Here is a 15,235-nt window from a genome sequence, read left to right as displayed (position 1 = left end):
CCCTCCCCCCCTCCTGGAACCCCCCTCCTCTCAGGCGACCCTCCTTCTCCTGCAGGACCCTCTTTCCTCGCTGGCACTCCTCCTCCAGCTGGATGCCCTCCTTCCTCTTTCGGCCCCCCCACTTTGACCCTGGACTGCCTCCTCCCCCAGCCAGGCCTTCTTCCTTTGGTCAGGGTGGGGGATCCCTTGGTCTTCCCTTCTGTCCGCCTTCAGGAGACCCTGAGAACCACCCGGTTCCCTGGAAGGCAGCTTCAGGCCCCCAGAGGGGAGGCAGGACCCCTCTGCGCCCCTGTTTGTTGAGTGTGAGATCTTGCTTCCCTCTCCCTGGGAAGCTCACCTCCCTGGTGCCATCTCCTTCCCACTTGGCCGGCCCTGTAGGGAGGGGAAGGGAGCCCTGGCCGACCCAGCTCTCAGCTGCCTGCTCTGCCCCTGCCCAGAGGGACAAAGGGCTCTCCCCAGAACCAAAGGCACTATTGTTGGGGAGCAGCAGCCTTGGGGAGGGAGGAGCGGGGGGAGGGAGGCCAGCCCTGGGTGGCCGCTGGGTCAGTTGCTCGGGTTCCAACAAAGGCTCGGATGGGCCTTGGCAGCAGGACTTGCTTGGAGAGCGGCCATCCTGGCTGATAGCAGGGGCCAGGTCCTTGGCTTCATCCTGGGCTTTATGTAACACATTGTCCTGGGGAGGTTGAGGCTGTTCTCCCATTCTGCACCCTGTGCCTGCACCCACTGCAGAGGGTGTCCCGTGGACCCTGGGCCCCAGCTCCTGCCAGCACCCTGACCCTGGCTGCAGAAGCTGGGCTCCTCTTGCCCCAGCTGGCCTTTCTCAGGTTCCACTGAGCAGGTGGCTCCTGGGGGCCCGAGTCTCAGGCTCTGGGCCATTTTTCCTGTCCTCTGCGGTGGTTTAGTTCCAAGGGGTTCCCTTTGGTGGGGGTTGTTGGGAGCAGGGAGGTGAGTGCTTCCCGGGCCAGCTGTTTCTGTCTGGAGTGACAGGATACTCGGACCAAAACCCAGGCAGCACTCTCGACCTCGTGACCTGAGCTCAGGCGTGGCCTCGGAAGGACCCCATTCAGAGGGCAGGGGCGTCTGCTCTTTGAGCCACAGGTTCGAGGCGGGGGTCTCCCTGCACACCAGGTAGGGAGTAGCCTCAGCAGAGGAACCCGGTCACAGCCTGCCAAGAGCCCTGCAGAAGCCACAGCCCACTGGCCGCGGGGAGGGGTGGGCAGACGTCTGTGTCTGCGCTTTGGGCTCATGTCTAGGCGGGCCTGCTGCGTGGCCATGAGGGGGCAGCCGGGTCTGCTGGACGTGACCCCTGAGTCAAGGTCCCTTGTGCTGGCATGGGGCCGGGGGTGAGTGTGGACTGCCCTGTGATGAGTTCTGCATCTGAAATCCGGCCTCCTCATGCTTGGAGCAGGTTTGGTCACTGAATGGTGTCAGCAGCCATCTCCCTAGCCTCTCTTGTCTACTTTAGGCTGGCTAGCTGTGAGGATAAGGGCTCAGAGCTGGGATAATAGGGTCTCCCCTGAGGCCAGGCCAGGATCCCAAGCAAAGTTGCCCGTCTGGGAGGAGAGAACGTGGGTCTCGCTGTTGCCCACTAACTGGTTGCAAGGGATTGTGGGTAGAGCTCCCAGGCTGGCGTTGCGGGGTCATCCCATTTCTCTAGAGGAGAGTAGAGGGTTCATCACAGCTGCCGTGGGGTGTGTCCTCGGGGGAGCCAGCCTGGGACTCTGCGTGGTTCTGCCGTCCATCTGGTCCTCTAGTCTGTGTCTGGCGGGGGGGGGGGGCTTCTCTTCCCAGGAGATGTGGAAATACAAGGGTAGGACGTGCCCCTGGGTCTCTGTGGGTTGCTTCCGCCTTCCTCCCGGCCAGCCCAGCCATGCCCACTTCTCCTTTTACGAGCCGTAGACGGCCCCTGGCGTGTGAGGGGGGTGCCGGGGAGACTGGGTTCCAGAGCCCACTCTGCACCTCACTTGCTGTCTGCCCTTGGGCACAGTGCTTTCCGTCTCTGAGCCTCGGTTTGCTCAGCGGTAGCGGCATCTCCGTGGGCGCGTGAAGTGAGGCTCGCAGTGGGAACAGTGGGTGTCAGTGCAGGGAGGCCTGTGCTGTTGTCGGGCTGCCCTGTCGCCTCAGCATGCTTACCCAGTGGCACAGGGGCTGTCCCCGAAGGCCCGAGCCCCTGCCTGTGAGGGCAGCTCTCCCAAGGTGGGCCTGGCTGTCTGCCATGATCTTCTGCTCGGCCTTCCTGACCCCCCAGAGGGACACCTGCGGGCAGAGTGCCGGCCGCCCTGCGCTGACTCATCTCTGCCCACGGCCCGGCCCGTGGCGGCGGCAGGAGCGGTTGCTGAGTGAACACACGGCTATTTTAATCCCCTCCGTAACTGGAAACTGAGGCGCGGGAGCCCAAGTGCGCGCTCGGGGCACACGGCTCCCAGGGCCTCAGGCCAGCAGCTGGGAGCCCCGACAGCGGGTGGAGGCCACTCAGCCCACAGACCCCCAAAAGCCAAGGTGGCCTGTTGTGGCCCGGACCCCAGGCCTGCCGGGGCGTGGGCGGCCAGCAGGGTCCCTCGAGCACACCCACCCGTCCTGATGGGGTGTCCATCCCAGGCCATCGTCCTGTTTGTGTGTTTGCTGGCGGAGTCCCCGAGCGGTGCACGGTGCTCGGGAACCAGGCCATCTTGGCTGAGCCGCTGATCCCCACACAGGCGCGCCTCAAGTTCCCCATCGACTACCCCTACTCCCCGCCGGCCTTCCGGTTCCTGACCAAGATGTGGCACCCCAACATCTACGAGGTGAGCCTGTTCTCCGGTTCCTCTGTAACGGGGGTGGGGGGAGGCCGTGCCGCCACAGAAGCCGCTGACCCCTCCCTCTCTCTGTCCTCACGCAGACGGGGGACGTGTGCATCTCCATTCTCCACCCCCCCGTCGACGACCCCCAGAGCGGGGAGCTGCCCTCGGAGCGGTGGAACCCCACCCAGAACGTCAGGTGAGGCGGGCGGGCCCCCGTTCCTGACCTCCTTGCTTCCTTGGGCCCGGCCAGCCCTGGGGATATGGACCTGGAAAGACAAACCTGTGTGGTCCTTGGGGCCGCAGCCTCTGTTCAGACTGGCCTCCCACCAGGATGCGGGGGCCCTGGAGTCCTCAGGGCTCGATCTGCTGGCCTCTCCCTCCTTCCTCGACGTCCTGCCCGCCCGCCGTCAGGCTTGGCTTCTGGGGATCTTGTGTCTGTGGCTCCCTGCCCCTGGGTCTCTCCTCCTTTCTCAGCCTCTGCCATCTTGGGGGTGAGCTTCTCACCCTGAGCGGGCACCCCGCCTCTGGGCCCCGGCATCCTCGGTGCAGTCCCAGCCGTAGTGGAAGTTGGCACAGAGGGGCCTGCTCCCCAGGAGGGACGTCCAGGGGACGGGGACACCCAGGGGATGGGGACGGGTGGAAGGAGGGTGCCCAGGCGTCTTATCCCTGGCGCCGGGCAGAGGGCAGGAGGGGCCCGGTTGGTAGGGCTGCTCAGTGCTCCTCCCCTCCTGTCCTGGGGGTAAGTCCTGACCAACATCGCCTGCCGGGGAGGGGGGATGGGAGGATGGGGCCCCTGGGCGGGTGCTGGCTTCACGGTACGTCCAGAGCCCCGCAGTGACTCGGGCCTGAGGAGCCAGGAAGCCAGGACTCGGGGTGTCCCCCCCATAAATGGCAGCCGCGTCGGCCGTTCACAGCCTGCGGCTCCTGCTGCAGCGTCGGCCGGACTCCGGGGCGGACGTGCCCACACCTGGCTCCCTGCTCCCCCAGGACCATCCTCCTGAGCGTCATCTCCCTCCTCAACGAGCCCAACACCTTCTCGCCGGCGAACGTGGACGCCTCGGTGATGTACCGCAAGTGGAAGGAGAGCAAGGGCAGGGACCGCGAGTACACGGACATCATCCGGTGAGGGCTCCTGGCGGGCCTGGCGGGGACACTGGGGCCGCAGAGGGTCCAGTGGGCTCAGGCCCAGTGCTTCCTGGGCTCTTCCCCTGGTTCAGAAAACTCAGTGTTTCTTTTCTTTCGCGTCAAGATCTCCCAGTCGTGGTCCGTGTGTTTACTGTGACACGGAGACACGCGTGTGCAGCTTAACGCCCGTCGTGTGCGTAATGCGCGTGCCTCGCACACAGGCTGATATTGTGGTGCACATGCTAACACCCAGGCGCCCTCACAGCTTTACAGGGTCCCCACAGCCCTTCACCTCGTGACTGAAGCCCCAGGATCCCGTCTTCCTCTGCGCCCTCCCCCACGGGCAGCACCTCTCAGGACGCGGGGCCACTGTTGGCGTTTTGGCCCCAGTGTGTGTCCCACAGCCAGGCTGGGCTTGCTGTCAGCTTCTGGGTGCCACCTGACCCACATCGGGGCATGGGTGTGGTTGCGTATTTGTGCATGTGTATGTGCGTCTGTTTGCGTGCATCTGCAGGTTTGGACTGTATTGTTCGTGTGTGTGCACACCTGTGTTCACACATGTCTGTGTTAATGTGTGGGTTTGTGTGTTCATGTCTTCATGTGTGTTTGTGCATGTGTGTTCATGTGTGTCTGCGTGTTCATGTGTGTCTGCGTGTTCGTGTGTCTGCGTGTTCGTGTGTGTGCGTGTGTGTCCCTCTGCTGGCTTCTGCTCCTTGGCTTGGCTTCATGCCCCTCCTCCTGGGGAGGGTGTTTTTCGTGTCACTGAGATTGTGTTTCGCGTAAGTCTTTCTTCTCCATGTGACAGTCCATGGGCGTCAGTCACCTTCGTGATTGTGAAACCCGGAGTCATCTTTGGAGGCAGGAGGGTCGTGGTGTCGCACGTTTCAGTAACGGTTTCTCTTCTAAGGAGTAGCTTTTCTGGTGATTAAGGCGACGGGTCACTGGGGTCTCGCTGGAACTGAGCCCCTTGTTCTAGTTGTTTCCTGTGTTTCCCTCGCAAGCAAACGGGTGAAGGTCTTTGCTGAGGATCTTGCGCTAGACGGTTCTCAGGGCGCAGGCGCCACCTCCTCGCTCGTGCCCCGCGCCCACTGTCCCTGTTCAGTGCGGGGTCTGCTGGCATCTTTTGAGACAAACTTAATCCTTCGTTAGGTTTTTCCGACATTGTCGGTTGTCGTTTGCCTTCAGTTAGGAAAGCGAACAAGCTAGACGCACCCCTCCCTCCTGACCTGGCCCCTCGAGGCCCACGCTGTGCCCACGGGAAGCCGAGGGTGTGTCCCCCCTGCGTCCACGCAGACAGTGAGGACACTTCGGGCCCCAGACGTTGGCGACAGCCCAGAGGCATCATGGGTGGAGGGTGAGGAGCCACGGCCTGTCCACGCCACGTCAGAGGGCCCCACCGTGGCACCGGAGTGGGGCTGGAAAGGCAAAGGGCCTGGGGGACGGTCTCTGGGAGACGCGGCCCAGCGCTCGGCAAGGAGGCGACAGACCCGAGTGACGGAGGGAGCACGTTCACAAGGGAGAAAAATCTCAGACCAGAGCCAAGAAGACCCCACGGCCCCAGCCACTGAGGGCGACGTCTAGGGTCTCCTTCCAGATGTCCAGCCCTGGACCTCTCTCCTGGCCCAGTCACCCCCCTCCCCGACCTCTGACCCCTGACCTCACATCTAGAGACACAGAGGACAGCCTCCCTAGGCCACTGCTCTCACTTGACCTTCGAGGCCCGTCCATGGGGACTGACACACCTGCACCATCCTGTCACACGGCGTGTGGCCCCACCAGTGCCCACCTCTGACACACGTGAGCGGGCAGGTGTGCACATTACAGGCACACGCATGTGGGCAGGTGTACACGGGTGAGCAGACACGCACACGCAGACAGGGGCGCACGTGTGGACGGGCGTGGGGGTGTGTTGGGGTGACGGCTCCATTCCCGGGTCTCTGTCTGCTCTGCAGGCCGCCACCCATTTATCCTGAAGTCCCGTTCCCGGGGGACGTGCTCTCGTCCCTCACATGCCCTGTCGGGTGGTGTCTGCGTGTCTCACAGGAGCAGTTTCTGAACAACCGCGACGGTGCCTCGTGGTGACTGTGTCTGCTGCGCCCCACACACGCCTGAGGGGCTCTCTGCATCCCCACCGTCCAGAGCGACTGTCCCCCGTGCTGGGCGGTCATGGCTGTCGCTCTGGGGCCTGAACGGCTGTGATGGACGTCCCTGCGTGTGGCGCTGGTCCCACTGGCTGTCCTGGGAGGTGCTGTGGAGCCGTGAGGCACTGACCCCCGGTCGGGGTGAACGCGCTGGGCTCCCGAGGGTTGTGCCATCAGCTGCTCTCTGCCTGTTTCTCCCGGCTGCCCTCCCACGTGGCACCACAATAAGCACCGGGCTGTTTTTATCTTCGAGCCTCGCTGTGGCAGCTCCCGTGGCCATGTGGGTGAGGGCGACAGCTCCTCTGCCTGTCGGCCACCCTGGCCACGTCCCCAGCCTGCCTGGGGCTCAGACGTTCCCATGTCTGTGGCCGATAATGCACGGTGCTCGTTCTGATGTAGCTCCTGCCGGGATGGCGGGCGGGGGTCACGCTCGCTGGGGGCTCGTGCTGTGCTCCACGTGAGCCGCGGGTGTGCCGGCTCTGTGCCCGCGGCCGTGTGCGGTGTCTGTTGTGTGCGTCTTCCTAGGGGTGAGCCCCAGCATCCGTCCGCTCCGGGGATCCGTGTTGCGTCTGCAGGGTGGGCTCGGCCTTGGGGCCCGTCCGCGGGTCTGCCCGTCTGTCCTTCCCTGTTCACAGAAGCACGAGGACGGGGCGTGAGTCCCTCCTCCCGTCGCCTGCGGCGGTGGTGCCGTGGGCAGAGGGTCTCGGGGTCGTGTCCCTGCAGTCTGAGGTCCCTGTGGTGCGGGCCGGGTCGCGCACCCTCCCGCTGCTCCGTCCACATGTGTCCCCCAGCCTCGCACGCAGTCACCCCCTCCCCCAGAGGCGCGGCCGTGGGGTCCCGGCGCCCGCCCGCCGTCGGTGTCGCTGACGCCCCGTGTCTCCGCAGGAAGCAGGTCCTGGGGACCAAGGTAGACGCGGAGCGGGACGGCGTGAAGGTGCCCACCACGCTGGCCGAGTACTGCGTGCAGACCAAGGCACCCGCGCCCGACGAGGGCTCGGACCTCTTCTACGACGACTACTACGAGGACGCCGAGGCCGAGGCCGAGGCCGACAGCTGCTTTGGGGACGAGGACGACTCGGGCACCGAGGAGTCGTGACGCCGCGTCCCGGCCGAATAAACGTGCAGATTTTACCTCAGCGGCCGGCTGTGTGGGCTCTGAGCGCCCGACGCCGAGACTACCTCACGGGCGGCGCGCCGGCCCGGTCCCCCCGCTCCCGCCTCGGTCCGCGCATCCCGCGTCCGCCTCCGCTGGAGAGGGGCCTGCATTGTGGCCCGGGGCCCCGCGGGAGCTAGGAGCTGGGCGCCGGGCCGGCCGGGCGGGTGGGCCTGGAGCCGCGGGGACCCGAGGGACCGTCCCGGCCTGTCCACAGCTCCGCCGGCCGCAGTGGAGGCTTGGGGCTCCCGGCTCGCGAGTGAACGGAGTGACTCGCGGTCGCCTCTTCTCTCTGCTTTGGTTTGTTTGGAATCTAAATAAAGCGACTTTACGAGAAGCCACAGCTCCCTCTCCTTGGCCACCTGGATGGCTGCTTGTCCCCAGGTGCCCGGCCGGCTCGCGCCTGCAGCAGCCACGCAAGTGACCGGGTCAGGCGGGCCGCGGCCGCCCTTGTGCCTGGGGGAGGGCCAGGGGTCAAGGAGGGTTCTCGAGGCCCAGGGTGTAGCCCCCATCCTGGGTCTCCAGCCCGGGAACGACCCCGCAGCGCCCGTCCAGCCTGCAAGCCGCCGCCAGCCAGGGTCCCAGGCACGGCTGGGTCAGGCCCACCAGGGCCCCGTGGTGGGGGCGCTATCGCTGCTCTGGCCCCAGGCAGCCCCTCTGCCCCCAGCACCCACAGGGTGCACCCGTCCCCGACGCCACCCGGGCCCTGGTCCTCTTCCATGTCACAGAAAGTCCCTTGCGGCTGACTGACATCAGGACGAAGGCCCAATGGGTCAGCCTGGGTGCGTGCCTGGAGCCTGGATGGGCCCTCACAGTTGCGGGCCCCACGGGCCTGTGCAGCCCCCGCGGTCCCGTGGTTCCGCCTCTCTCCTAACGTGAACATTACAACATGGAGGGTTTCACCCAGTCTTCTCAAGTTCTGGCTTTTCTTAAACCTGGAGGGCGGGCAGCCTGGGGCCAGCGAGGCCCCCGGACGGGACACGGCCGCATCCTGCTGACCCACGGGCCGTCCTCATCCTCCCCCCGCCTCGGCCACCGCTGAGCCCTGCGTGTCACCAGCCATCCCACTCTCGGAGCACCGGGTGTCCCCGGGCCCCACGTGGGACCCTCCAAGCGCTCGCAGGTGCCGGGGCCAGGCCGACCCCTGTGTGACCTGTAGGCGGCTCCCAGGGCTGAGGCCAGCGAGGGGCCTGTGTCGCACCGGTGGGGCCAGCAGGTGGCAGCAGTCCCGGGTGGGGGGGGGGGGGGGGGGGGGGGAAGGGGCGGGGCCGGCCGCTGCCCATGGCGCAGAGAGATTCCTGGACCCGAGTCGAGTCGTCAAGGCACAGAGCGGCTGAAAAGCCAAAGACGTTCATGGAAAAGCTTCCCCACCCTGTCCCGGGGTCGTCGCGGGACCCCACTGCCCCTGGCCCCTCCACTCGCTGCCGCGGACGTCTCCCTCCACCGTCCCCTCTGCCGCTGCTGCATTACGGGCCCCCAAAGTGATGGATGCGGGCCCACCGCCCATTTGTGAGCTCGGCTTCCTGGGTCAGAGCCTCAGGGCACTCTGGGCCAGCTTGTCCCCGCTCCGCCTGTCCGGGTGACCCCGACCTATGAGACGGCAACGCTCCCGTCCCCTTCCCCCCACACCATCCCCCCGCACAGCCCCAGGGAGCTTCCGCTGCGGATCTGACTGCGGCATCTGAGGCTCCGGGTTCGAGTGCTGTAACCCTGATATGGACAAGTGGCCTCAACATTCGAAACCTCAGTGTTTTAAGCTCAAAACGAGGATAAGCATTAGGGTCGCCCAGTTAAGTGTGAATTTCAGAGGAACAAGTAGTTCTCGCTGTAAGGATGTCCGTGCCACGTGGGACAGACTTGGACCAAGAAGGTTCCCCTTGTCTGTCTGAAATTTGGACTGAACTGGCACCCTCTGTTTTCAGTGGCTGAATCCGGCCACCCCAGTAGATGGAGCCACATCCCGGGGTCGTCAGGATCAGACAGGACGGGACTCTATAGATGCTGGTTCCTCCTAAACTCATCCCTGGCCCCATGCACCCCACTGGGTGAAGACCCGATTCCAGGACCCCACGTGCCAGACAGCGTCAAGTGAGAGACTGGATGGGGACGTGCTTCCAGAGCCCCAGCACAACAGTGAGTTCATCACCTCTTGGCATCAGTTTTTCCAGCCACTTCTCCTTTATTTATTGTGACCTTTTCGATAGCACAAAGCACAACGCCCAACTCAAATTGACTCAAGCAAAAAGGGATTTCATTGAATTTCGTTGACTGACAAGGCTCAGGGTTTCAGGCATAGCTGGATCCGGGCGCTGCTTCTGTCCAGACTCAGTCTCCGTCCACCTGTGGTCAGCAGAAGAACAGCCCCAAAGAGTGATGCCCGTGTCAGACTTCAGAACAGTAAGAAAATAAATTTGTGTGGTTTCAGGCACTGAATGTATGGTAATTTGTTAATTTGTTACAGCTGCAGGAGGAAACGCACACACCCCAAGCTCAGCTTTCTCCATATGGCCTCGTTCTCAGCTGGACTCCTCTTGCCTTGGGACCACCCCAGGCTGACATCCTTGCAGCTCCCAGTCCAGCAGGGAGTGAGGGCTGTTTCTGAGAAGTTCAAGCAGAAGAAATCTGGGCCGTGGTCTTCTTTGGGCTGGCGTAGGGAGGTCCTCTCTGCCCTGAGCTAATGGTGCAGCCAGGGGATGGAGCTCTCAGGGGTCTGGGTCCTATGGTGTGGGGGAGGGGCAGGCTGTGAAGGAGGCGGGGACGGGAGCCCCAGGAAGCCTGCACACCTGCCCCCCCCAGCCTCACTAGCCCATCACAGCCCTCCACATGGGGGAGCTAACTCCTCATGGCCCACAAGCATCCATACCGCCTCTATTCATAATAACCAAAAAGTAGAAACAGCCTAAATATCCACAGACATATGATGGATCCACACAGTGTGTCCATCCACACCCTGGAATATTATGCAGCCCTGAAAAGGGAGGAGGTCCTGACACCTGCTCCCACGTGGACGGACCTGGAGGACGTGATGCTCAGTGACATGAGCCAGACACAGAGGGACACACACTGTGTGGTCCACTCACAGGAGGTCCCCAGAGGAGCCACATCCACAGAGACAGAAAGTGGATGGGGGGCCATGGGCTGGGGGAGGGGTGGGAGTCAGTGTTTCATGGGGACAGAGCTTCAGTTTGGGGAGATGAGAAGGTTCTGGAGATGGATGGAGGGGATGGCTGCACAGCAACGTGAATGTGCTTCATGCCGCTGAGCTGTGCAAATGTGAAAATGGTGAGGACGGTGAATTTTGTGATGTGCATTTCTCCATAAAAGAAAAATGAGGCAAAGAAGACACATTAAAACCACAAAAAACCCACATGTGTGACAGGGGTGAGGGTGACGGGGCGCCGGATGACGAGGGGAATTTTGCTCGTCTCAGGTGTGATAACGAGGATGCAGTTTTGCCTTCAGAATCCACGTCTTTCTGAGATGCTCACGGTGAAGTACACGGGGCGGGGCAGGTGTGAATGCCGCCTCCCCCACAGGAAGGGGTAAGTGAGAGGCCCGGGGGCCGGAGCCTGCACCCCGCTGACTCCCCACACCATGGAGGCGCCCTCGTCCCTGCTGCCGCTGCTGCTGCTGGCCCTGGGGGCCCTGAGGGCAGGTGAGTGGGGCCTGGAGCCAAGTGGGGAAACTGAGGCCTGGAGCTTAGGTTCCCCGGGGTCCACGAGTGGGAGGCAGAGCCCTGGGTGTCAGAATGCGGATTGGAAACGGCCCCACTGTCGTCAGAAAGGGACAGATGGGAGAGATGGCGTCTGCTCTGCAAAGAAGGAGGCAGCTGCCCCTGCAGTGCCCCCCAGGGAAGGGCAGACGGGCCGTGGAGCCCAAGGCGGGGGTTTCTTTTCTAACAGGATCTGTGAGAGTCGCCCCTGGCGACCGGGACGTTTCTGGAAAGAGGCTCCAGAACAGGGTGGGAGGGAGAGAGTTCCACTTTCCGCCAATGTGACTCTCCGTTGTGAATGTTGGGCCGGGCACACGGATGACCTAGGGAAAAAATACCGGAATTCTTAAAAAGTGTGGAGAGGGCTGCTGGTGGGTGATGAGAACGTTCTGGAACTAGGTGGTGGTGACGGTTGCACAATCATAATGCACGGGGCGCTCCCAATGGTGAGTTTTAGGGGACGTGAGCTGCATCTCACTAGAGCTGTGAGGGTTTCGTCTAAGTGAATTCCAAGGGTGGGCCAGGCCTGAGCAGGGCCCCAGGTGGAGGTGAGGTCGTCTCAGGACCGATATTTTAAATTGTTTCACTTTGACTTAGTTTTGATCTCACAGAAGAGTCGCACGGATGGCCCGTGTTCTCCTCCCAGACTGCATGGTTGTGGACGTGCCGTCCCAGCTGCCTTACAGTGCCCCCGCCGGCGTCTCTATCAGATAGGAATGGACGTATTGATTGGTATTTTTCTGAGCCCTTTGAGAGTGAGTTGCAGACACACGGCCCTCGCCCCTAAATGCTTGGGCGTGTTTGCTGTGACAGGGACAACCTCTCACGTGCCGGGTGCCACGGTGCTGTCGCCAACCTGCAGACCTACTCAGATCGGCAGTTGCCCAGATGGCGTCCTCCGTGGGAGTGGAAATCCAGCTCCCCTTGGTCTCCTCCACTCTGGACAATTTCTCCGTCCCCTTGGGATGGGTGTGGGCCTGTCTGCTGTGTCCCCAGGGCCGGGTCCAGGTTGTGCATTTCCAGCGGGAACCACGGACGGGGCTGTGTTCGCCCCCTTCCTGCTGCCGCCCCTTGATCACTTGGTGGAGCTGACGTCCCCCAGGTTTCTCCAGGGTAGATCCTGCGCCCCTCGCACCTCACCCCGAGCTGGACTCACGGACCGTGGGGCGGGTGCAGGCCGTGCGCCCCCCAGCAGCACCAGGAGGCAGGGCCCGTCATAGCACATAGATACAACCCCAAGTTGCAGAGCAGGAAACCACAGCCTGGCGAGTGAGGCCCCCTGCCCAGGGTCGCCCAACTGGGAGGGACGGAGGTGGAATGTGAGCCCCAGCTGGCAGCCTCCCCAAACCACACGTGCTTGGCCAGGACTGGGTGCCTGGGGACTTGAGATGGGAGGAGGTGGGTGGGTGGTGGGTAGCCCAGGATTCTGGTCGGGCCGGATGAAAATGGCTCTGTGATGAACTGGGGACCCAGTGGGATAGGGATCCAACCATCCATCATCCTTTCTCCTTTCTTTCCTCTGGTCCTTTCTTTCATCCATTTATCATCCATCCCTCCCTCCATCCATCCATCCACCATCCATCCACCATCATCCATTCATGTCCATCCACCATCCATCCATGTCTACTTCATCCATTCTTTCATCCACCCACCATCATCCATCCACCATCATCCATCCATCCATCATCCATCATCCATCCACCATCATCCATCCACCCATCATCCATCCACCCATCATCTATCATCCATCCATCCATCCTCCTTTCTCTCTCCTTTCTTTCTTTCCTTCCCTCCATTCACTTATCCATCCATCATCCATCCTTTCATCCACCTATCAGTATTTGCTGTGCAGATACTGTTCTAGGCCTGTTGTGGACAAGACCGGCTCAGGGCCTGCCCTGGCATTGCTTATGGCCTGCTGGGAATAGACGGGTAATGAGCAAGTCTGTGCTCGATACAATGTCAGGGAGGAGTGAGCTCTGGGAAGAGAACAGAGCGGAGGAGGGGAGGAGGGTTGTATTGAGGCTGGGGGGAGGTCTCTGAGGAGAAGACTGTTGAGCAGATGCCCTGTGAGGAAGCCAGACTCGGGAATGTCCAAGGGAAAGGCACTCCAGGCTACCGGAACAGCACAGGCAAAGGCCCTGAGGTGGGAATGAGGGCAGTGCACTGGAGGAACAGTAGGGAGGCCAGTGTGGCTGGAGCGGTGTGAGGGCGAGGGTGAAGGAGGCAGGGCCCAGCTGATGTGGGTCTTGTGGGTCATGAGGAGTTTGGGTGTTTAAAGCATGATGAGGGATCATGGGAAGATTTTGAGCTGATTTACGGTAAAAAACTTTTTATCCTTTTAAATTCATGATTGGTTTTAAAACAATTTTTATAACAGCTTTATTGAGACATAATTCACATACTCTACTATTTACCCATTTAAGTGTACACTTCAGAGAATTTTTGTACAGACTTGTGCAACCATCACCATGGTCTAATTCCAGAACATTCCATCCCCCAAAATGAACCCCCACCCCCTCCCCAGCCCCTGGCCCCCACGAGCCCGCTCTCTGTCTGTGGATCGGCCTGTTCTGGACGTTTCCCGTCCATGGCATCACACGCCATGTGCTTCTGTGTCTGCATCTCTCCCTGAGCATCGTGTGTTCAGGTCCGTCCACGTGCAGCCATGTCAGGGCCTCGCTCCTCTTCACGGCTGCATAATATTCCAGTGTATGGGTGGACCCGTGTGTGGATCCATCATCCAGTGATGGATGTTTGAGCCATTTCCACTCTTTGGCTCCTGGGAATCGTGCTGCTGTGAAAGTGTGTGCACAGGTTTTGTGTGGACGTGTGTTTTCGTCTCTCTTCGGGGGGAACTGCTGGGTCGGGTGGTATCTGTTAACCCCTGAGGAACGGCCAGACCGTTTGCACGGCGGCTGCACCATCTCACATTTCCAGCCGGTGGGTACGAGGGTCCAGTTTCTCCTCTTCAACCAGCTCCTGGCTGCAGAGTAGAGGCTGTGCTGTGGTGCCCGAGGGAGGCCCAGGTGGGGCCCAGAAGCAAGGGATGGTGTGGACACGGGAGAGTCACCTGCTGGTGACCGGGATGTGGGGGGAGGGTGCGGAGGGACGGGGGTGGCCCTACTTGTCAACCTGACCGGCTCGGGGAACAGAAGAGACTGCATCAGGGTGGCCAGTCTGTGGGGGGTCCAGGAGGAGGAAAGTCACGGCCGGGGCCAGGTTCTAGCCCTAACCTGGCCCTCGCTGTCCCCTCACCAGGAGGCAACACCTTTGAGACCCGCATCATCGGGGGGCGCGAGGCGGTGCCCCACTCCCGCCCGTACATGGTCTCGCTGCAGAAGGCCGGTGCCCACCTGTGCGGGGGGGTCCTCGTGCACCCACAGTGGGTGCTGACAGCTGCCCACTGCCTGGCCCAGCCGTGAGTGACCCTGCCCTCTGCCCCACCCCCTCTGTCCCCCCAGGCGTCCCCGAATCTATCCCTCAGTCCCTCATTCTCACCAGGGGGTGGGTCCTGAGAGATTTAAGCCAATCGTAGGGTCGTCAGGGGGTCCCCTCCCTCTCTGGTGACATGCCATATGTGACAGGACGGATTCCTGGGGAAGTTCACTAGCTACAATGAAGCGCCTTCCAAATGGACCTCTTGTGACACCCAGGAATGTGCCTCCCACCTGTGGCCGTGGGATAGAGCTGGCCTACAAGGGTGGGCAGAGCCGACACAGGAAGGAACCTGGGTCCCTGATGCCACTGTGAGGCCACCAAATAAACCCATCCCGGAGCTGCCCTGCCTCTGGGTTGGCCAGTAATAAAGACCCCAGATCAACGTGGTTGAAATCACCACAGGGCATTCTTGGCTCATGTAACTGAAAAGTCTAGGAGGCACGAGCTTCAGGCATGGCTTGATCCAGGTGCTCACACGAGGCACTCAGGAGCCCGCCTGTCTCTCAGCTCTGCCTGTTGCCCCTCGGCGGCACTATCAGGAAGGCTCTCTCACGTGGTGGCAAGGAAGGGCCCTCTTATGTCCTATGGAAAGATCTGGTTTTGCTATAGTTCTGGCAAAGTTCTGAGGACGGGTACTGATGGGCCCAGCCTAGGTCACGTGCCAGCCTCTGAACAGATTGCTGTGGTTGAGGCACAACATATGCACCGGGCGAGGCTGGAGCCTGCGAGGAGGGGAGCCCTAGGCTGGGGGGTCGGCATTTTTGGACACACACAGCCCCCTCCTCTGGCCGGGGCTGGGCTGGAGTCTGGGGCAGAGGCGGGAGCAGGGAGGGCTTCCCAGAGGAAGCGGACAGAGAAGGAGCAGGGAAGGGAGGAGAGGCGG

The 15,235-nt window shown here is 62.1% G+C and overlaps 2 protein-coding genes across 2 annotated transcripts; both read left to right on the top strand.

Annotated features, from left to right (window-relative positions):
• Positions 1 to 2,378: 2,378 nt before the first annotated feature.
• Positions 2,379 to 7,288, top strand: CDC34 (cell division cycle 34, ubiqiutin conjugating enzyme; the record flags this gene model as incomplete). Its single annotated transcript, XM_046638342.1, has 4 exons — positions 2,379 to 2,783; positions 2,879 to 2,976; positions 3,768 to 3,902; positions 6,932 to 7,288. Coding segments are annotated over 4 exons (849 nt in total), but the record flags the coding sequence as incomplete, so codon positions are not given.
• Positions 7,289 to 10,691: 3,403 nt separating this feature from the next.
• GZMM (granzyme M) lies at positions 10,692 to 15,211 on the top strand. Its single transcript, XM_046638562.1, has 2 exons — positions 10,692 to 10,854; positions 14,173 to 15,211. The coding sequence occupies exons 1-2, from the start codon at positions 10,794 to 10,796 to the stop codon at positions 14,334 to 14,336; spliced, it is 225 nt and encodes a 74-aa protein (XP_046494518.1). The 5' UTR covers positions 10,692 to 10,793; the 3' UTR covers positions 14,337 to 15,211.
• The last annotated feature ends 24 nt before the right edge of the window (positions 15,212 to 15,235 follow it).

The sequence above is a fragment of the Equus quagga genome, chromosome 14 (genome assembly GCF_021613505.1).
Source record: "Equus quagga isolate Etosha38 chromosome 14, UCLA_HA_Equagga_1.0, whole genome shotgun sequence".
In the NCBI taxonomy this organism is placed as follows: domain Eukaryota; kingdom Metazoa; phylum Chordata; class Mammalia; order Perissodactyla; family Equidae; genus Equus; species Equus quagga.
Note: the sequence above shows the minus strand (reverse complement) of the source record. Positions and strands in the feature narration are given on the sequence as shown.